The sequence below is a fragment of the Lottia gigantea genome, assembly GCF_000327385.1.
Source record: "Lottia gigantea unplaced genomic scaffold LOTGIsca_10, whole genome shotgun sequence".
NCBI classification, from domain to species: Eukaryota; Metazoa; Mollusca; class Gastropoda; family Lottiidae; genus Lottia; species Lottia gigantea.
The window spans coordinates 1,569,304-1,593,610 of NW_008706747.1; the positions used below are offsets into that span (position 1 = coordinate 1,569,304).

Genomic DNA, 24,307 nt, shown 5'->3' on the forward strand with positions numbered 1-24,307 from the left:
TATTTCAAATCGGACCCTCTTTAGCATGACCGACCATATCATTTACAAAATCTTAATCAAACAAAACATAAACAATTTGAAAAATCAACATCAATTTCAATCACGAAGGCAATCAGATAAGCCATTGTTTTTTTATAAGCAGAATAAACTACAGGAAGTCAATCACCAAAAAAAACTGAAACAAAACATGATTTAAGTTTACAAAACAAAGATGGATGGAAAAAAGATTGTGACTTACAATGTAAAGAACTTCAGTGTAAAACATATTACAATCATGTCCACAGAAACCAATGCCATATTTTTGCATGTAAAACAACTTTTGATTGACATGTATCCCTTTTTAAATGTAACAGTTTGCACCAGGTATAAAGCATATAAATAATTCAAATCACCCTTCTGACTTTATACTGTGCTTAAAATAAAAAAACAAAGAAAATATGACGTCATTGTCCTATTCTTGAAGAAAATTCCACTAATAAAAAAAGTTTTCTTCACCAAAAAACACAGAGCCATCTCTCCACCTTCTCTAATTTAAAATTCTAAAGCTGAATCAAATTTACACTAACTTGATTTCACAAGGGTATACGAGCTGGGTATTAGTATTGAACCCTTGTCCCTGATTTGTACTCATTTAATTCATCTAGATGGGTCTATACAAGTTATAACACACATATTCTAACTAACACAGCATATTATAATATAATATATTTTCTATCTACTATATTGGCACTCTACTTAGAAAATCAAAATATTTGACACAAAGGGGGCATTTGCTACCCTAAAAAAATGATTTTTGTCTAAAATGTGTGTCAAAACTCCCCCAGAGGTTCCATGAGCAGCATGTGCCTCTGCGCTTCTTTAGAGCTGATGCATTTTGAATCTCAACCTCGACAAGTTGTCCTTCCATTAAGTCAATCTGTACCCCCCTTCCTGGAAGGCTGGTGCCCCTACTGTTCAATTCCCACCAATTTCAGACTTTGTCAAATATTCTGATTTTCTGACCTAAACGTGCCCTGTGTTTAAAATATGCGCATATAATTAATTATGTGACAGAACAACAATTATTTCGTTATAAATTTTCACTAAAAGCTGCACATTTTTAACATTTATACCCTTAAGATGAATGATACTAAAATACAAATGTTCACTTCAAATACAAAATGGTCACTTCCAAATGCAAATTGGTACAAACCAACTTACAAAATGGTAACTCCAAATTACAAATTGGTCACTAGCAAATGCAAACTGGTACCAACCAAATTACAAAATGTTCACTTCAAATACAAATTGGTAGAGACCAACTTACAAAATGGTCACTCCAAATTACAAATTGGTTACTTCCAACTACAAATTGGTAGAGACCAAATTACAAAGTGGTCACTTCCAAATACAAAATGGTACAAACCAACTTACAAAATGGTAACTCCAAATTACAAATAGGTCACTAGCAAATACAAAATGGCTGCATCAAAAATCACGTAACTTTTACAATTTTAGATTTATAATTTTGTTACGAATATTCATGATCTATTTACATATTAATGACAAATTTACATATTCAAAGTTAATTTACATATATTATGAGGACACTTTGAATCAACATGCAGCTCAAGCCAATAGAAAACACCTTACAAGTTAGTCAACTAATCACTGCAAAATATCAAAGTCTCTTTGAATGAAACATGTATATCACAAAGAATTTTGGCATGTTCAGTTGCTTGATTTTGATATCCAATTATAATGTGGGTGTATTGCACAAATTTAATGAAAAATCCCATTTGTATGACCAAAATAGATCAACACATTATTTTCAGGTAGTAGTAAAAGGATTTCTGATTGGTTAGTTTTAATCCAATGATCATTTCACTGATTGATTGACATCAATGCAATGATGACATTAACAAATCGGAAGTCTTGAAATTTTGTAGTCACACCCATTAAGTGATAAACATGATCAAAGTTTGTGAAGTGAATATATATGAATAAATATATAAAAGTTTAGTGTAACACAGATATTTCAGCACATCTGAGGTCAATTCAAAACAAACAGGAATAGTCTATTATGATCGAGGTGGAGTAAGTAGTAATAGAATCTATACCTGCACTACCTTAAAAGAAAGTGGGCTGTTCCTGTGTATGTTTCGAATAGTCCTCTAATCTGCAAAAATATCTTTGCTTCAAATTAACAAGTTTTCAAAATATACATACTTTACAAGACATTTTCATCCATTTTTCTATAAATTATGCAAAACAAACTGCCAATATGAAAAATACAAATAATTCCAGTTAAGTAATACAAGCTTTTCATATTTAAAAATTCTTTACATTTTGCCATTTTGTACAAAAATTACAGAAATTCTTTACACTTTTTTACGATTTTTGTTGAGTTTTGTACAAACATTTGAAGCATTTACTACAAATCCAAAGCAATATGTTTATTTTTGGTTTGTAAAGAAAAATAATTTTGTCCCAAAATATAAGCAATTTCTTCATTTTTCTCGAACATTTGCAAATTGGTTTATGTTAATGTAATTTTTATTGCCCCTTAAAATTTGTCCTATCCTAATAATGTGTGGCAGACATAAAATTTCAAAATAAGGGCACATCCCTCACCCCCCATGAAATATTTTTGACCAATCAAAACAAGCTATCTATATCATTTTCTATCTATACACATATTTACATGGTTTCTATGGTGATATTTGATTATTATCATTATATTGTCAATAAATAATTAACCTAATTTGCATAAACTATGACTATCCCACAATGCCAAGCTATTATCGGGGTCGATCTGGAATTTTAGGTGCTGGCTTCATACTGCCTGGTCGACTGAAAAAAAAAAAAAAATTAAAATGTAAGCTTACTGAATAGCCTACTTTGTGTCCTGGGCCAGTACTTTTATATACGGTGGCATTGATTGGTTTCAGATGCCTAATTTTGACAAAGCTCAAAAACCTCACTTGCTATCAATAGATCAAAAATATCATTCTTATATTAGAAAAATGACTTCATTAAGCAAACACTTCATCAAATTCAACTACAGCCCTCCCAGAACCAAATATTACACATGAAAATAAGACAATGCACACACTCAAATGAACTGCATACAAGACAAATGACATCAAGATGCAAACATCTTATAGAATTGAGCCACAGCCATCAATAAAATTGTTCTTCAGATCCAGAAAAAAAATATCACTTACGTTGGAATAAGAGGTGCTGAAGGGGCTGGTCGATTGGGTATAGAAGGTGCTGGACGACCAGGCATTAATGGTTGATCTCCGCCACGATTAGGAATAGATGGTGCCGCTCTCTGCCTCATTGGTGAGGCTGGCCGTCTGAAAAAAAAGATTTTCAATTGATAAAATATAGACCTACTGAATCAAAGGATAGAGGTCAAATTGACTTGCACACCCATGGCTGATCCTAAGACAAGGAGGGTGGGCTGATGTATGTGTAGACACACCCCTTTTCATTTACACCCAATGTGAACCTACATAAAAGGTTGACCACTATCATTATTAAGCCATTGTTTATTGATATGAGGCGTGGCTTGTGTGTAGACACACCCCTTTTTTTTAATGTTACCAAAAATTGAAATAGGTGTTGACCAATGAAAGTATTGAACCTACCCATTAAAGGGTTGGCCACCACCAGAGCCATTATTATTAGCCTCAGGGTTTAGCCAATCATTGTTGACAGGAGGCGGAGTTGGGGTGTAGGCTGTTGTGGTAGACACGTCCCCTATAAGTTGTAACGCCTCCTTGGTAGCGTGGTACATTCTTAACATCTCTTCTCTTCTCACAGATTCTTCAGGAGATTCCTCCATCATTGACGACTGAAATGAGACCATTATGATCCAATCAAAATTCAAATTTGGATGTTTTGTTTTATTTTTTTTTTGTGGGTTACCCTCCAATCAAAATGCAAATCTGGATATTATGTTTCATATCTTATGTCCTACACTCTCTCAATCTGATTAAAATGTAGATGTTTCCATTCATGTTTTTTACCATCCATAATCTGATGAAATTTACATGCATCTCTTGTACTAAGTCATTTAATATTCAACCAATCAAATGCTTCTATGCTAGATTTACCTTTAAACTTAAAATATTACCTGATCTCCTGATGAATAAAGATGAGCTAATAATTCTGAACCAATGAAATCTTTTACCTGAAATTCAAAGTCTCAAAACTTAAGAATTAAGAATATAAAAAAAACTATTAGTTACATATGCAGCCATATTGTTTACAAGGTCATTAAGCAGGCACCAAGCTTTTTTTGTATAAACAATATCTATTTACATATCAGGATTGGAGACTATTCTCCATGCATGCCTGCAAGACCTGTCTGTACCAGCCCCCCTGACCCATCAGTCCGTATCAGCCCCCCTGACCCACCAGTCCGTACCAGCCCCCCTGACCCATCAGTCTGTCCCAGTCTCCCTGACCCATCAGTCTGTCCCAGTCCACCTGACCCTTCAGTCTGACCAGCCCCCTTGACCCATCAGTCTGTCCCAGCCCACCTAACCCTTCAGTCTGTCTGAGCCCGCTTGACCACTCTGTTTTTCTTAACTTGCTTGACCCTTCAGTCTGTGTCAGTCCCCCTGGCCCATCAGTCTGTACCAGCCCCCTGACCCATCAGTCCGTACCAGCCCCCCTGACCCACCAGTCCGTACCAGCTCTCCTGACCCACCAGTCTGTGCCAGTCCTCCTGACCCATCAGTCTGTCCCAGTCTCCCTGACCCATCAGTCTGTCCCAGTCCACCTGACCCTTCAGTCTGACCAGCCCCCTTGACCCATCAGTCTGTCCCAGCCCACCTAACCCTTCAGTCTGTCTGAGCCTGCTTGACCCCTCTGTTTGTCCCAACTTGCTTGACCCTTCAGTCTGTGTCAATCCCCCTGACCCATCAGTCTGTACCAGCCCCCCTGACCCATCAGTCTGTACCAGCTCTCCTGACCCACCAGTCTGTACCAGTCCTCCTGACCCATCAGTCTGTACCAGTCCTCCTGACCCATCAGTCTGTCCCAGCCCTCCTGACCCATCAGTCTGTCCCAGCCCTCCTGATCCTTCAGTCTGTCCCAGCCCTCCTGATCCTTCAGTCTGTCCCAGCCCTCCCGATCCTTCAGTCTGTCCCAGCCCTCCTGATCCTTCAGTCTGTTCCAGCCCTCCTGATCCTTCAGTCTGTCCCAGCCCTCCTGATCCTTCAGTCTGTCCCAGCCCTCCTGATCCATCAGTCTGCCCCAGCCCTCCTGACCCATCAGTCTGTCTCAGTCCTCCTGACCCATCAGTCTGTCCCAGCCCTCCTGATCCTTCAATCTGTACCAGTCCTCCTGACCCACCAGTCTGTCCCAGCCCTCTGACCCACCAGTCTGTACCAGCCCTCTGACCCTTCAGTCTGCCCCAGCCCACCATGATCCTTCAATCTAACCCACTATCATACTTACATTATTGACAATCATATACATGATGGTTTTAGGAATTAAGTCTCTCTGTGTTTTGTTGATGATTTTCATGTAGGAATCTACCAGATTACGGATTGTTTCAACTTGTCTTTCTAACTGTGGATCCATTGAACCTACATCTTGCTGCACCTACAATGAAGATTATCACAATATCATAAACAGCATGAAATTCAGAGAACACCCCTTATTTTACTAATGAACTCTTCCAATCATACATGTACAGATAGAAAGTATGCATGTGTGGAAGAGTTCATTACAAATTGAGGGGTGTCAAATGGATGACACACTTTGTACAGTCCAAGTGATTTCTCCATTACATCTTTTTGCAAGTGTTCGTAAATTCAAAATGGCGTTCGGGTCTGGGAACAAGCACCTTACAAACTTAGCCAAAACGACCTCAAACACTCGCTATTATGCTTATCAATATCAAAATAATGACTTACGCTTCCTGAATCATCTTTTGATCTTTCTGGGTAAACTCCAGCTCGTAAGAACGAAGCTTTCCAGCTGTCCACCTCTTCTTGGCTTTCAGCTGATAACTCTAATTGTTTGTAATCCTTATATACATTTCTATAACAAAAAATATTTACCAAATTTACTGATTTACTCTTGATGCATTCCAAAATTCAAGTCTTAAAACATTTTTAAATGTAATTTAATTAAAAAACAAACATGTCTTTATCAGAATTGTTTCTTTTTTTTTTAAAAGATTTAAATCTCCAAAAATGAGCGAAATACACCGTCATTCAAAAGAGTAAAAAAATTCAAACTGGTATAATGCATTTACTGGTCACTAGTTCGGCTTTAATATTTATACCCATATTACTCATAGATAATAAATTAAGCCATAAAATTGGAAAATTATGCAATTAAATATGGAGTATGTTGATTTATTTGGTATTTTGAAATTTCTAAAACAAAGTTTAAAGAGACTATCTTTTTAAAAGTTATAACAAATTGAAGAATGATTATTATCCCCTCTTTAAACATAAATTGAAAAAGCAGGAATAATTTCAAAATATTAACAAAAATAGATAAATCTGAATCCTTGCAGACTTGCTTTTTTAACAGATCTTTTATTTTGAAAATGGTGCATACTCCCCCTTTAATTGGATATCAAGATGAAGATAAAAAAAACGTATATAGCTCAAAAATACTTGTACAAATGTCTTACTGGCTATAATTCATTGATTTGAACATTGATGGATAATGCTTGGAAATTGATCTCAATACACAGACATTTGACTTTAAAGGGACAGATTCGCCATTTTTTGGTGTTAATCGTACCTTGTTCTCAGAAACGAGAACGTTCAGCTATGCTAATCGATTATAGTAGTCAAATTGGACTTTATATGTTCTTCTTGCCAACTAGCTCATTAAGACATTTTGAAATGATTGCTCTTCAAAAAGGAGGCTGAAAAAGGGTGCCATATAAGTTCTTCAGCTAAACACTTATCTAAACACATTTACTACATTTATACTCATGCCTTGCTATCTTTATATCAATTTTTGGAAATACTGCGCTCTGATTGGTTAATAAAATTAATACAGGTATCAATAACAATGATTGACCAAACGAATTGCTAGAATTGGTCGCTATTTTTGAGTCAAGCATGCAAATGACTGCTGTACCCCAAATCTTGGTTGCCATACCTACCTTACATTGGAGTTATATAAAGCAAAACGTTTTGAAGAAAATAATCCACCCTCCACATCACGGATTCCTAAACCGTCTAAAGGCAACATATATCTCTTCTCAGTTTCCTAAAAATTTGCCAGAAAATAGCCAACAAATTGCTTAAAAATGCACACTTACCATTTGACGTCTGCTTGCTGCTAGTGTCAACATACATTGAGAGTTATCTACCTTTGAAGAGCATGAATGATCTATTGAGAAGTTTAAGGTTAGTCTCTGACGTCCAGTTTTCTCCTGTCTTTGTTGCCATGGTGTGCAGAATAAGTGGGACAAGACGATAAAGGCTACAATAGGGGGAAAGAAATTGGTCGAAAGTGGGGCTTTTGTTTCTAATTCAGCTTAAATCAATGCTAATTTTACCACAATACAGCCAAAGTTAAAGTCATCAAGTGGTGTGACAATTGAGAACCCTTTAAAATCCTATTTTGAACTCTTTGGTTGATGTCCGCTTCCTTTAACGGATATCGCAGACGAAAGAAGAAAATAGAAGATTATTTTTACATCTGCTTTCAAAGGTAGATAATCCATGCATGTTGACAAATTGTTAATGATCAGTGCATGAATGTGTATAAAACCAATAACTGAATAGCTATTGGTCGGATTTTAGTTTCAAGGTCAGTGTAAAGGTCAAGGATGTATAGCGTGGCAGAATCAGGATACAAATGTTTCATAAGCTGAATTTCATTTCCACAGCTGCTTCAGTAAAATTTTAACTTTGAATTTTAACTTTAATCAAACCATGCAATTCAAGCAAATTTAGCATATAAAAGATCCAGATTTTTCAAAATATTTAAAGAGATTTTGCCATTTTCAAAATTGTTTAACAATTATTGCACATGTGAAGAAGAAATCATGATACATTTGAATCACTGATGGGACTTGACTAATCAGGACTACCTTTGCTCAAGACTGGATAGAGCAAAACTAATTTTTCGTGACATAAACCCTGCCTCCATATCACGAATTGTTAATCCATCTAACGGCAACATGTACTTCTTATCCTTCTCCTAGACGAAAAACAGAACATAGAAGAAGAGCCATTACCATAGACCTATCACCATGCATGGAACAACATAAAAGCCGTAACCATAGCTACATGCAAGGTGTAAGGGGAGGTTATTCATAACCAAAACATGCCATTAAGTTTGCTTCCTGTTGCATGTTCATGTCTGAAAATGAAAAAGACAGCAAACTTTTGACATGCAATTAATTTCATTATTGAGTTGAACTTCTGCCAAACCAAGATGTGCGAATTCGCAAAAATAAATTGGAATATAACTATTCATAGAATTTATGCAAATAATGGCATGTTCATGGACAATGATGAAAACATTAGCTGAAAGAAAATTATATGCAACAATAGATATCATGTGACAGTCATGTGATCTATTTAAAGACACTATTTCACTCTTGACTTTTAAGGCTGCCAAAGACATCAATGTACATCTGGGGAACGGTCCACTACATCCACTGAGAGGTATGACACAATAAATGACAACAAGGCAAGGTTATTACTGCTTAAATTACCTCAAACTGGAGTAGACAGTCCACTATCTGTGAGGTAGACTTCCCAGAAATGACTGTCACATGACTTTTACTTGGTCACATGACTTTTACTTGGTCACATGGCTGTTATTAGGTCACATGCCTGTTACTAGGTCACATGCCTGTTACTAAGTCACATGACTGTCACATGATAACCTGCAGGTGCATTGTGTAATGTGGCTAAAACTAACTAAACAAGAAAAGCTACAATATTAATATATTAGTTCAGTGACAGACATGAAAAGACAAAGGCAAGCAGACTACATCTAAAGCTCTCTTTTTATCACTTCTTTTCTTGTCATCTCAGGTTTTTGTGAATTTCCCCATATTTCTCCAAGTTGAACTTGAATTCTCAAAATGCCCAACTGTTGGTATATAATTATATATTCATAATAACTATGAAATTTGGTTATTATGTGTCCTTTAGATTTAACTAAACTCCAAATGGAAGAAATGATCTTCATAAACAAAAGTTTTTTTTTGCCTATCAAATATAAATGTTTCACAGGTTGATTGATCACTACAAAAGGTAAAATAATTTGACTTAAAGGGATTGTAAAAAGGTTTTGTAAATTATGTGTATGTATCGGGGATACTGATAACATCAATTTTGGTCATTCCAATTTTCAATTAGACGTCTGTGGTTCCTGCAATTCTACTTAAACTAAATGTTTGATGACATCACTAAACACAGGGGCCTTCTGTGTTATAGCCTATTAGTGACATCTATAAATCGCTTAGTCTGCAAATTGATACTATACGTGTCCCCCTATACACATTAAAAATTTAGAAAGCCTCTTTACAATCCCTTTAATCAACAATGGAGATTGCTTCCTACAATTTAGATCTGAAAAGAAATGTTTTGGACACAGACTACACAAAATCCCTTTTGATAACATACAGTTCAGACAAGATGGACGACAAAAAAGAAAGTGATATAAAAAAAGAGAGCAGAGGTTAAATAGAGGATAGAGATATACCTATTCTCAGAGCTTAATAGCGCGAAGGTAGGGTGACGCGAAAAGATGCCAGCTTCAACATCGCGAAGCTTGATACTGTCCAAAGGCAGCATGTATTTCTTGTCCTTTTCCTGAAATAACGTAGGCACTTATTAGGATTTCATATGGTCGAAGGTCATAGGTCAAAGTTCATAGGTCAAAGAAGGAAGTTTGACCTCTCTTTTTCTTCAAAAGCCAAGATTGTTAAAAGCTGTTATGTGTGTGAGCCAGGCTGTTGATTTGACAATTTTTGAAAGACATGTACAAATGAAGGTACAACACGAAATTTCGACACACCCTCAATATCGTATGGATTCTTCCAAGTTTTCTAGAATTTATTTGCTTTATCATTTTCTTAGGAGCAGATCATTTTCATAATGAGGGAGTGTCTCAATGCTTTAAACCAAATGAAAAACATATATGGACGTTGCAGCTGATTGCTTTTTTTGTGCAAGTTCTATCGTGACCAATGTAGAAGAAAGAATCTTCTACATCTGGATTGTCTAGTTATTTTTCCATGAAAATAGCAAAGTAACAGCCCAGCCTGACAGACTGTAGGACCAAGTTTTGCTGAAAAGAACACTTCTTAAAATTTTGCATGGTGAAAAGAAGAGCTGACAAAAGGGGAGGTAATTCCCATATAAAGAAAAACATCTTAAATGAGAAAATGTTTAATCTAACCAAAAGCATAAATGTAAAACAAACCAAAATGGCTAAAATCCAATCTATAAGGCCAAGGATTGCTTCTAAAAGTTAGTTGTTATTTGGTCAAAAACTATACTACAGAACTGCAAAACCATGCTAGTTGTGTCGAAAATTGTGATCAATGTTTAGAGCGTTACATTTCTTAAAACATCACAGTGGAATTAACTCTCGCAATCACTGATAGAGGCATCAAGTTCTTTTATTTTTTTGAGGATTTTAATTTATTGTATCTTTTCACAAAGCAGATGATAAGCCAACTCATTGAGAAACTGCCCTGTGTTAATTTTAAATTTATTTCATACATGCGCATAATTCATTTCAATAAAATAGCTTTGACAAGCCGTTATGGAGGATGAAAAGCATTTGTAAAAAATGTGGGTACTGTACTCCTAGTTTCATTTGCTGATTTCTTTAAAAATATATTATGTGTGCCAAGTTTTAGGACAATCTAACTATAGCATTTCGTTAGGTCATTAAAAATGCAAGCAAATATGGAATTGGTTATATGGGATAAGTGCAAGAAAGAGTTTTCATTGTGAAAATTTAACTGTAGCCTTCCACATTTGGATTTATGCCCTAAATTCAAAATGTTGCCATGAGGATCAGTCAACTTCAAATCAATGAAATGTGTAATACTTCCTATTAAATGTTTACAATTCAAAATGGCCACATTTTTTTGAAAAAAACTCTCGAAGAATTAGCGATGTGGTTTTGGAACTTCAATGGTTTATGTTCCAGCAGATGAAAATGTTAGAAAAAAGAATGTGACTACATGAAATTCAAATATAGCGTGATCAATTGTGATTGGTTAATAAATGGGGTCAAAAGGTCAATAACCTGAAACCAGACAGACGTCAAAATACTGATTTGGAATTCTGTCTTTATTTTTGGCGGGAAATTTATCTTCTGCAGCAATCAACTTTGCTGCATTCATTTGAAGTATGAAAAATTATGGAAAGAATCTTTATCTGGCATAATTTTGTATCTTTGGCATTTTTGGTGATGTGTTTCGAAGCTCAAAAAGAAAAAAAAATGCCAAATCAGTATTTTAACAAGAAAGCTAGAGAAATTCAGCTGAAAGATAGAAAATTGTGGTGAGACTAGAAAACCAGTTAGTACCAGACAAAACAAGGACAATAGAAGCCATGTGCCTCAGATTTTTAATTTTTTTAACGAAGCCCCAAGTTTCCCAAAAGGATAAGCCGAAGATTTGAGTTATTTTTGTGATAATTTTAGCAATATTTGACTTATCACTAAGCATAAATGTGCATGGAAAAGTTACACAAAGAGTCTGTGGAAAATATTCATCACTGCCCTTGTACGAAGATCCACTTTTGGGTAAAGATGTCAAATTAACATATAAAATTTCAATTGCTCTGGCAAAAAATCTCAAGACCCAGACCACAAATATATTCTGCACAAAATTCCAATGAAAATGGATTTCATTAGAGACGGTTGGAGAGCTTATTTATGCTACAGACACATGTTTCAGATATTAAATCCTCATCTGGACAGTTGGTCTGGAAATGGGGTCTAGCATTCCAATACTATGTGCCATAACCAAACACAATGTCATAGACAAAGGGTCTCTTGTCATAGAAGACCCTGGACACAAATGAATGGTACTGTTTGATTGAATAAATTTCCAATCTAGTTTTCAGTCTTTAAACGAATCTAAATTTCATTTCAATCGAACATGTCTGCATTACATCACAGTGCAACACTGCTTATGATATATTAATATGACCATTATTATATATTCATATGACCCCTTATTATATATTCATATGAACTTTGAACTTACCTCCTCATCTTTGTACCAGGCAAAAGTTTCAGCTGTTAAACAGAACCAGAAGTCTTTGGAGCCACCTTTCATGAAACTGACATTATGTAGGGTTAACCAGCCCTTTCGAATGACCTGATTGTTCACTTTTTTCTTGGTCTGAGTTTCGGATTTCTGTTGAGCACTGAAAAAGGGTTAAAATTCTGTCATGATTTTATCTTCCATCTTCAAACCTTAGGTCTCCAGAGAACATATTGCTGTTTGGCTGTGTTACTAGACTTTCACATTTCACAAGTCCAAAAACCACATTACAATGTTCTAAACACAAACCAGAGCTCTCCACTAATGAAATGCAATCTGTAATCTGATTGGATAATAAAATCAAATTCAAACCAGACTTTACTGATTGACCAATCAGATGACTGAAACACTAAACTAATATTAAGTTAAGTCTTTAAAAAGTTCACTGATAGAATCACAAATTCCCTAAAATAGTTGCAATGTTCTTTGGTTATGGTGGAAAGAAAATCTCTCTTAGCAACACAACTGATCAGCATGGTGTAAAAAAAAAACCAAAACAATACTGAACACTCCGTATTAACTGAGTTCACCACAACAGTGCAGTGTATAGACTAGAGATTTGCAATCATTAGGGTCTAATTTTAAACATACACAGAACAGTCCACTTTGTTTTTGGGTAGAATAAATAGTAATTGAAACTATAAAGCCTTTTTTCATTATGTTGATTACTACTTAAACTACCTACAAATAAAGTGGACTGGTCGTGTTTCTGTTTTGAGTCAGATGAGCACTGATCTCTATATATAATCATCCCTTAGTCAAACTTAATAGTGTTACAAAGCTCAAAATAAATCTTACAAGAGCTTTGTTCAGTTTAATTCATTTAATAAGATGTAGTGAGTACATATCTTCATATATTGTAATATTGTGGTCTTGAACTATCAATTCTGTATTGAGAGTTACCTCCCTTGGGAGAGTAGATGATGCAGCCTGCAATTCTATATTCTATCCAAAAATATAATGGACTGCTTGTGTTTACATTTTGAATTGTCCCTAGATATATTTGATAAACAATAAGAATTCAATGTACACTGAGGAGAATTTTGCCAGGACAGTGTCATGTGACAAAGAATCTGAAGTGGTCAATGAGGGAAAATCTACTTACTTAGCAAATCCAATGAAATCTTCGTGATTAGTGTTCATATATGATAGCTGTATATCTATAAATAATAATACTTGTTCTTTCGTTCTTTGTTCACGCTCTCTCACGCGAGTGTTAGTGATTCTCTCGGTTTCTTCTCGTAATAAGGGATACCGACTCATCTACAAGAAATATTGAAATAATGAAGGGATCTAGTTCTCTAATTTTCCTGATATGACTCAGATAGTAATATCCCTTAAAATATTGTAAATTAAAGGGATTATGAAAAGGTTTTTTTAGCCTTATATGTGTATCAGGGATACTGATAGCATCAATTTGAACCATTACAATTTTCAATCAGACGTCTGTGGTTTCTGCAACTCCACTTAAACTTAGTGTCGAAATTTTATTGACATTTCCCAATCAATTTTGACTGGTTGTAAAAGCCTACCTTTGTAGTACATTTTCTAATAGTTTTTGATAATTCAGCTACTACCATATCAATACAGCGTAACGAAGGTTCTCGTAATCTGTCTATCTGTTTTTTAACTATTGCTTCAAATGCCATGTCTGGTGTAAACAAACCAGTTCTGTAATACACATTCAAAAATATGAAACCAAAAGAAGGGATCACTGTCGGGGCAGTCGGTAATGAAAGACCTGTTGCCTTTTTTCTGCAACAGAATTTAATGGCACCATCTTTGAACCCTAGGAATGTGAGCAAGGGACTGGCTTGATGAGCTATTTAAGCTCCTAAAAATTGATTTGAGTTGACAATCTGATACAGAACAAGTGAACACACGAGCGGGGTCGGACACGATTCGTTTCTTCTATATTCAACTGTATCGACAATTCCGCAACGTACACCACACCAGACACTGTTCATCGTCTATTCACACCTTTAATGAGCTATTTCAGCTTCTAAAACTGATGTAGAGTTGACAATCTGATACAGAATGGTATTCATTTTACAGGTGGTGTCAAACCTTGCCTCACTATCTTCACAATGTCCTGCTATAAAGCACTCTGTCTTTCTTGGTACCTTGGTGAAAAATGACCAGAAACGGTTTTTTTAAGAACTTACCTGATACCATGAATATTTTTAATTGTTATTCCAATTTCTTTACGTAATTCTCGTTCATCAAATTCCATCTGGAAAAAAGAACTGACAGTTATTCAGATGCAGCAATATTGTCGTCTGCAAAGAATCTAGGGTGAGAATGTTAAAAGCAAACATTTTTCAAAATTGATTCTTTGTTGCAAAATTTTGGATTACTTACCTTGACCAATTCAAAAGGAAATCTTTCATGAAAAATTCTGTTAATTTTGGCGCCACCTGATAAATCTTCTGTGTTGACTTGGTTACCAGAACCTTCGATATCATGATCAAAATCTCCACCAAAAGATTGGATCATTCTGAAATTGAAGGCCATAGTCAAAATCAGTCTTATCTCAACTACATTAAAAGAATTTTTTTCTCCTATTTTTCATTTGCATTGTAATCTAACAAGTTTTCTACCATAGTCCTGTTCTATTGACATTATTTCTAGCAAATCAAAGTGTGTCAAGTAGAATCCTTTTCCAGATAACAATAACACATTGTGGGATAAAGAAACACATTTTGGGATAAAGAAACACATTGTGGGATAAAGAAACATTGTGGGATAAAGAAACACATTGTGGGATAAAGAAACACATTGTGGGATAAAGAAACATTGTGGGATAAAGAAACACATTGTGGGATAAAGAAACACATTGTGGGATAAAGAAACATTGTGGGATAAAGAAACACATTGTGGGATAAAGAAACTCAAAGTAGAGCAATATGAATACCTTGTTGGGTTTCGCTATCTCACAATTTGTCTGTGGTATCAAGAATCAGATCCTTATGACACACTTTGATTGGTTAAGAATGGCATCATGACTGGCACATACAAAAAAATCTGTTTTTAATGAACAGTATAATTTGTTAATCCAAATATTACTTACTGCATCATTGCTTTAGTTTTCCTGGCTGGATCATCAGGTCTAAAATTTTTGTACTCTTCAACCTCCTTTTCCATGGATAGCAATTGAGTCTGGAGACGATTTCGTAGGTTTGGTAATGTTTCTCGAATATGATTGGTCAGTTGTTGATTCAGAACTTTCTGTAAATATGGAGTGCCCATTCTGTCGGCCATGTGTCTAAAAACAGAAAATGGAATTTTACACAAAGAAATTCGGAATACTTTCGGTTTATGATAAGCCTCTTACTGGGCTGATAAAATGAATTTTTAAGATAATCAGCTGGCCGAGCTTTGATCTTACCTAGATATCCATTCCCACTCACATCTTATTCAACTGGAATTATGAAGTTTCAAACTTTTCATTAGCCAACATAGATAAGAACCCATCTAATTCCGATTCTGTAACTGACTGTGCTACAGCTTGTCATGCCTTAGGGTCTTATTTCCAGCTACTCTGCAGCATTGATCTTTCACCAATGTTATCCTATCCATTATAAGTTTTGCCAATTATGATTCAGTGGATGTTCAGAATGAATGACTAGTGAACCTACCTGTATGAAGGATGAGATAAGAAGAATTTCCTCTCGGCTGCCAGAGCAGCTCTAATATCTTTTTTACCTTCAATATCTCTCTGACTTCTATTTACTACACCAATATATCCTAAAATACAACAAACTCATAGAGTTTTACACCCTAATCTTGTCTCCAAATACAAAAATTAACATGAAATTTTACAACACATCAATGGATTCATGTATTCAAATTGGAATTGATAGAAAATCTGAATAGATATTAATACACTCTTCCAGAAGAGAGTTGGACTGTTGCCTGCTAGGTTTGAATCCTCCTCTAGGTAAGAAAAATTCTGATGCCCTGACCCGTGCATATGAGAGTTGGCCCTCAAATAACCTGAAGGTCAAAGGTTCAATCCTAGCATATGTTGCAATAATACCATCATATTTGTCAACCTGGTTGCCTCTTGTCAGTGATGTAGGTCGAAGGATCTAACAAGGAAAAAAGATCTTACCTCTACGTAATGGTAGCAGCCTGTTTTCTAGAATATCTCTAGCATCTGTACCTTGATCCATCAAATCTAACTTGGTTACTACACCAATAGTTCTTAGACCTATTAAATAACAAAATATGCATTATAATATATGGGCTGACAAGATAGAGTGTCCTGAGTGACAAAGTGGGATTATCAATGCAGTAAAATATGTAGAAGATGCAAATACATGAGATACAGGCCTCACCACGATTCAGACCCCCTACACTGCACGTCACCATGACGATCCTTCTTTAGAATAGAAAATGTTGTCATTTCTAATTTCCACTGTGTGGATGATATATTTTGCTAATTTCAAAGATTAAAAACTATATACACCAAAAGAATTGCATATCATTATTTGACCTACCTTGTGGATCAACTTCTTTTGCTATTTTCAAAGCATCAGAGTTGGCTAAATCAGTATTAGCTGGTGAGACAGCCAAGATAAGACAACTCTCTTTGGAAATAAATTCCATCAGCATTCCACGAATCTGGGATTCAATGTCTACTGGTTGATCCCCAACCGGTACCTTCGTCATACCCGGTAAATCAATCAGAGTCAGATTTAATACTGAAATAAAATTGAAACAAAATGAACTTTAAAATCTTAATTTTCTGCATTTAATTGGACTAATGAAATAAAATGGAGTTTCAAGAGGAAACATTCTACCAGCTGGTGCTTGGCCGAACCTCCTGGCATTGATCTGTCCAAGAGTATCTTAACAGATGGGTGGACTTAAATAATGAGAAGCCTGTCAACGAGCTGGTCCTTGGCCAAACCACTTGGAACTGATATTTCCTGAACTCAACTCAAAGCAAGTGACGTCATGTAAAGATTCCAATGCTCTAACCAACTTTGTTACAGACCTTCCTCAAATATTATCACAACAAAAATAGTGTACCGAAGGTACTAACCATGGGGAGAGTAAACTCTCAAGTTGATTGGAATATTAGAAATTCCTTTATTAGCTCCAGTAACTCTGTCTGTTTCATCTTCGATTTCTTTTCGTACCAAGTCAAAATCTGATATCCGTTTTCCTTTCTGGTGTAAAAACTCAGCATATTCTGAAAAAAAAAAAATTTATTAATTTCACCCTATCCCACTCTGCAATTTGATTTGCAAACTTGACAAACATTTCATAGAGTAATTTGTACTGCTGGATACATCTTAACAATATAAAGTTATAACATATACCTTGACTTTAATAACCATTTTTCTGGTGTCACAAGAGTGCAGAGATTTGATTGCATTGTATGCCAGCTTATACAGCCAATCAGAGTCCTTGACAAAATGTAAACATTATGGCTTATTGATTACAGTCTTTCCATCTGCGGCTCTTATTGACTTAGAGTATAGCATGTTGTATCACAGTGTATCGATTCACCAATATAGTGCCTTTACTATTAAATAACCAATAATTGTATTTTAATTGTGTCTCTTCATCCATACATAATGAATATGTTTTTTCCTACAGAAATAACAAGCAGGTGTTGAAATCAAGAGCAATCAATCAAAATCAACAGTAAATCAATACTATTATTGATTGAATATCAAGGAAGAAGGATGATAAATGACCTTGCTCAAAACTAAATATTCCTGCAAACATTCCACAGAAATCAGGCATTTTTCAATAGGAATGACATAGGTTTAAGGGATTATGAATCCTTGTTTAATAACATTAAAGAGACAGATTAGCTATCCTTGTTAAATAATATTAAAGAGACAGATTAGCCATCCATTTGACTAATCATACTTTAGTCTCAGAAACAGGAATTTTGTTGGCTAAGCTAATCAGCAAAATAGTGTTTACAGCTCAGTGTGCAAATTTGAGACTTCAAATCCATGTGTGTCCAGAATTATCCACTCTTTTTTTGAGACTCTGCCATATATTGAAAAGACATTTATAGAAATAGAAAGTTAAATTTCCAATTTGAGTGAATTTTATGATTTCTGTGCAGTTTTATACTTCTGAAGACTATTTACATTTTCATGAAATTTCCCCAAAACATGCCAAGAAAAAAAAAAGAGGAAATTCAGCTATCTAATGTCTTGAAAACAAACACAGTGTTAAGACTTTTCTTAGCTAGAATATTGATTTTGTATTGGCACCAGTAGAAACCTATACATACTGATCAACTGTGATTTATTTCCTGTTATAGTTTGTCTAACATTTTCACCTTCAACTGACATTCATTCATTTAATTGATTCATTCATTTATTCATTCATTCATTAATATGATTTATTTATTCATGGACTTTTATTCATCCAATAAACTTAACCTTGTTCATTTGTTCATTCATTCAATTGATTTAGGCATTCATTCAAATTTATTCATTCAATTTATTCATTCATTCATGGACTTTCATTCATCCAATAAACTTAACCTTTTTCATTCGTTCATTCATTCATTTAATTGATCTATTCATTCATTAAAATTTATTCATTCATTCATTCATATGATTTATTTATCCATGGACTTTCATTTATCCAATAAACTTAACCTTATTCATTCATTCATTCATTCAGTTTACTTATCTATTTAGCTAAATACTGTGAAAAACTGGAATTTCAAAAACTGCTTTAAGGTATTCAGAATTTGTTTCAGATAAAATTATCTGGTGCACAGGTGCACATTTCTCTACATCTTGATATATAAATTCCATAAATTTGAGCAAAAAAAATTTCAATCGAAGAAAACAAAAGAATGTCCTTTTAAACAATTAACATAATATTGGTCTAGCTAATGAGAATAAAGGAATTATTTGTTTTAGTAGAAGGTCTAAATTAACCATATTTATTGATGAAGCTATAATTTACTGACAAACATTATATTTGTCCCTGTCTCTTTCTATAAAATGGCTATCTGTTAGAGTGATAGTTGTCAAAATATTAGCCACCTCATACTACTCTATATGTGTATTGCTTTGTGAGATTTTTTCATTCATTGTGCACAAACTGAACGCCAGATTTTTTCTCGGAAAGTGATCTGAATATCTGATAAACCACGGTCACTAAGTTGTCTAAGAAAAGACACAAAAGCATAAAATGCCTAACAAAGGGAAAAACATCTTGAAAGAGCTCTGAAATTCCTCATCAAAGACACTTAAATGCCCTACTCAGAACGGTAAGATGTTTAGTGGAAGGTAAATTCCAATAGGTTAGGAAGGACAATGGGCACTAAGATGCCTTACAGAGGTCACAGTACAATGTCAAAGAAACGAAACTGAGATGCATAATAAGAGGCGTTTTTATCAGAGGCCTTTTTAAGGACACTGAAATGGCTAACAGAGAATAATAAGATTGCTTACAGTCGGTACTGTAATGCCTCACTACAGGCACTAAGATGCCTAAGAAAAGACACCTACCTGTTCTTGAATTAATCAACTGCAAAACTAATGGTCTTCTAGTCACAATACCACTTCCTCTTGGTAAAAAATCTCTGCAAAAGATAAAACATTGAATGAATGAATGAATGAAATTATGAATGAATGAATGAACAAATGAATGAATGACACCGCACATTAGAAGAAGAGCTCTTAACAGTTACCATGAGCAGAGCAGAAAGGCAGGATTTGAGCTAGGATAGGTCTATCTGGATCTATTTATTAGATTAGTTTACAATTTGCTTTACTTTTTTATTTTCTGATACTTTTAGTATAAGCTTACATTGTAATCTAATAAGTTTTCTACCAAAGGCTTGTTCCAAAAAAGTAGTATTTAAACCAATCAAAGTGTGTCATGTAAACCAAAATCTTGATAAAAATAAGGAATTGTGGGATATTGAAACTTATAGAGCAATAAGACAACCAATTTGGGTTTCGACACTCTTTGGTGGTTGAAAATACTACTTTTGCTAGGAAACTTCTTACATTACAATATAGACTAAAAAGATACAAAATTGCAACGTAATTTGTATTAGATTGGGTTTATCTGGACTGGTGTGTTTGGCTGATTAACATAGATATAACAGTCTAAACATTTGTCTGAACCGGATCTCTATCAGCTGGTAAGATGTAAATTATCATAAGTTCTTGATATCATGTACAAGTTAATCTGAGATTGTCAGCTGGTTAAACACATATTCAAACGATTATATCCCCCCCCCCATAAGTAGTCAGCTTATCTAGATTCTACTAGAGTAGTCAGCTTTTCTAGATTCTACAAGAGCAGTCACCTTTTCTAGATTCTACAAGAGTAGTCAGCTTATCTAGATTCTACTAGAGTAGTCAGCTTATCTAGATTCTACTAGAGTAGTCAGCTTATCTAGATTCTACTAGAGTAGTCAGCTTATCTAGATTCTACTAGAGTAGTCAGCTTTTTCTAGATTCTACAAGAGTAGTCAGCTTATCTAGATTCTACTAGAGTAGTCAGCTTATCTAGATTCTACTAGAGTAGTCAGCTTTTCTAGATTCTACTAGAGTAGTCAGCTTATCTAGATTCTACTAGAGTTGTCAGCTTTTCTAGATTCTACTAGAGTAGTCAGCTTATCTAGATTCTACTAGAGTAGTCAGCTTTTCAAGATTCTACAAGAGTAGTCAGCTTTTCTAGATTCTACTAGAGTAGTCAGATTTTATAAATTCTATTAGAGTTGTCAGCTTTTCTAGATTCTACAAGGGTAGTCACCTTTTCTAGATTCTACAAGAGTAGTCAGCTTTTCTAGATTCTACTAGAGTAGTCAGTTTATCTAGATTCTACAAGAGTAGTCCGCTTATCTAGATTCTACGAGTCAGCTTTTCTAGAACTGAAATTGAGCTCAATCAGCTAGCAAAGCAAGTAAAGAATACTTAAAACTGTCTAAGCTTATATCAGCTTTTCTAGATCTGATATAGGTTTATCTAGAAACTATCAAACTATACAATAAGCTACTGTATATATACTGATCAGTGATGATCTAGTTTCCAATCTAAACAGTATGAGAACTTTAAAATAATCAATAACTCAAGTGATAGAATTCAATATCTTGTCACTTGGCTATAAAATACTACAAAACTAATCTGACATTGTAGTTCGCCTTATTTCTGAGTTATTGTTTCCCTACTTCCATCTTGCTTGATAGGCGTGAAAGTTTCGCATTTAGCCACCAAAGTTATTCATGACAAGCAAGAGCTCATCATTTAAGCTTCCAATTAATGTTTTAAAAAATGAAATTGTTTCTCTAGTTCCATCCTGATAGGCGTGAAAATTTCGCATTTAGCCAAAAATGTTATTCATTCCAAGCAAGAGCTCATTTTCTAAACTACAATTAACGTTTAAAAACAGAAATTGTTTCTCTAGTTTAGTCCTCTGAGGTCTGCAAAATTCATTTTAAGCCACCAGAGTAATGTGCACACAACAAGCAAGAGCTCAGGTTATACTACCAATAAGTGTTTTGAAGGTAAAAAATACAAAGAAATGGGAGCTACCCCTCCAGTAATTAAAATTGGTTTCCTCTTTTACATGAGCGTATCGACAATTTCATAATTTGTCACAATATTGGAAGACATATCGTTCAACTTAAGGTTTCACTTTCCAACAATTCATAGTTGATATTTAGACATGGATTATAAATAACGTGCTGTGATTGCTTGAAACAAACAACAAATGCGACCTTCGTATTAATAATGAAACAAAAATATAACCAAATTTTAATAAGGAGTGAGTAAGCTTATTCCCAGTAAAACCACTTTTTAGATATAGCAAGAAATACCCCAAATATAAATCAAAATAATATAGGTTTCAAATGAATTGTTGATCTTTAAGAGATATGAGTATCAGTTTTCTACACTGAACCATTTCACAATATCTCTTAAATATAACTATATCTCTTAATAATAACAATATCTCTTAAATATAACTATATCTCCCAGTAATAATGTTACATTGCAATAATAACAATATCTCTTAATAATAACAATATCTCTTAATAATAACAATATCTCTTAATAATAACAAAATCTCTTAAATATAACTATATCTCTCAGTAATAATGTTACATTGCAATTTGATATTTAGGCAGTCCTTGAAGGGACGGATACGATTTGGGGGGTTGATTTTAATCATGAATATATATAATATGTAAATAGTCCTCAGAATTCAGAGGTACTAGAAATGTACGAAAACTTCAAAATTATAGTGGCTATTGCAGTCAAGGTATAAGTACAAGGTTTGTAATAGCTTGAAATTGTGAAGATGTAGTAATTTAAATATCTTTACACTAATTATTGTTATCTTTAATCATCATCTTCATAATGGCCCTGTCAATCAACATTCATTATTATGTCAGTTATCATTTGATTTAAATGGATTAAAAACACTCTGTCTTGCTGTCTAGCTATTGTCAGATTTCAAATATCTTTTTAGTCTTTGTAAGAAACCTTTTAAACAATTCGGCCCCAATTTTCTAAAACATCTAGGACTACTTTTCAAAGACGGTATTCGGTTAACTCGGTGACATGTCAACTCGGCAACATATTTTCGTTGGTCGGTGACAAAATATCACTCTGCGACAACCCTTATTTCAAGACACAACCACTTATTTTTACTTGAATAAAATTTACAACGGTGATGTCAAGAACTGATCAGGTTTTTCTGGATTTTCAGAAACCACAAAATTAAAAGTGAGTTTATTAAAAAGTTGTTAAGTTTAAATTACTAAAAAGACAAGATGAATTAGACACAATTGTACAAAGTATAGTTTAAAAACCTTCTGCTGTAGACCTCATCAAAGAGACAGACAGCCCATTGTATGGTCTCATACAAGAGAAAAATATATAACAGGCCACAGTAGTGAGTCTAAGTTTATTCAAATTGTGTTTTATTACCAAACAAAAATGTTATAAAACAATAAAAACACCCCTCTGTGTAAGCAACAGAGCCAATGGTGACGCCCCTTTTGATTATCTCTAAAATAGGTCAGATCTCAAAATGTAAATAATCATAATTTATTAGAAATCAATAACAACGCGAAATCGAAGATTGTCAGCGCCATTTGCAAAAAAATCAGAAGGCTCTGAAAGCACTATATGACTCAGTAAACTAGGTATTGTGAAAGTAAGGCGGAAGTTCAAAAATTAAAAACATTTTTTAAGTAGACTACAAACCTGCCGACGAAATTTTCCAATACACTACTTTTGCCTGCACTTTGACTTCCAACGACAGCAATTTGAGGTAAATCTAAAGGAAGAGGGATTCCCAATGAAGCGAAACAATCCTGTAGTTTGTTCACAATGGGAATCAACTGTTCCATTCCCACATTCCCAGCCATTTTTGGGGTTTATTTTTCAACGAACTCTACCTTCAACCATTCAATTATAAATATGACATGGCGGAAACATATCGCTTGCGATAATGTAAATCGGATAATTTTACTAAACTTTCGTCTTTTCTCAAAATTTTCGATTCGAAGTCCAGATAAATGTTCAGATTATGTGTAAAAAAATCACAAAATATCACAGAATTTCCGAGACCTGGATATTTCTCAATATATTTCCGTTATTTTGAATTTTGTCAGTGTTCTAAGCGATATTTGTAAAGGGTCCTTGAGGTCATTCATACGATATCACGTGACCAGCTAGACTTGATTGTCTAGTAATTTATAATGAATGAAAATTTTAATGATAAATGAGAGTCTGGATGTAGTAGACCATTCGATACATTTATGACAAAATTTGTAAATTTAGAAATCATGCTCATATTCGATCATTTTCAAAAATAAATATGAGAGGAAAGCATGACAAAACGCTAATATTAGTAGAAATTTAATAATTTCCTTTTGAAAGTATTTTGCAATTGATGTTATTGTAGGCCTAGTTGTCATGGGAGTAATCCTCAGAAATTGAAGAGTTAAAGGGACTGTTAAGAGGTTTTCTGAACTTTTTATGTGTTATTACTGACATTGATAGCATCAATTTA

The 24,307-nt window shown here is 34.3% G+C and overlaps 1 protein-coding gene across 1 annotated transcript; it reads right to left on the reverse strand.

The window, feature by feature from the left end:
• Nucleotides 1–1,806: 1,806 nt before the first annotated feature.
• Nucleotides 1,807–23,696, reverse strand: LOTGIDRAFT_229950 (hypothetical protein). The gene is made up of 19 exons (XM_009046101.1): nucleotides 23,497–23,696; nucleotides 19,783–19,856; nucleotides 17,331–17,480; nucleotides 16,783–16,986; nucleotides 16,395–16,493; nucleotides 15,919–16,027; nucleotides 15,351–15,545; nucleotides 14,642–14,777; nucleotides 14,446–14,513; nucleotides 13,813–13,951; nucleotides 13,386–13,543; nucleotides 12,221–12,383; nucleotides 8,066–8,175; nucleotides 5,916–6,042; nucleotides 5,455–5,601; nucleotides 4,124–4,180; nucleotides 3,636–3,841; nucleotides 3,207–3,341; nucleotides 1,807–2,832 (listed from the first exon to the last, which is right to left on the reverse strand). The coding sequence occupies exons 1-19, from the start codon at nucleotides 23,658–23,660 to the stop codon at nucleotides 2,781–2,783; spliced, it is 2,493 nt and encodes an 830-aa protein (XP_009044349.1). The 5' UTR covers nucleotides 23,661–23,696; the 3' UTR covers nucleotides 1,807–2,780.
• Nucleotides 23,697–24,307: the final 611 nt, after the last annotated feature.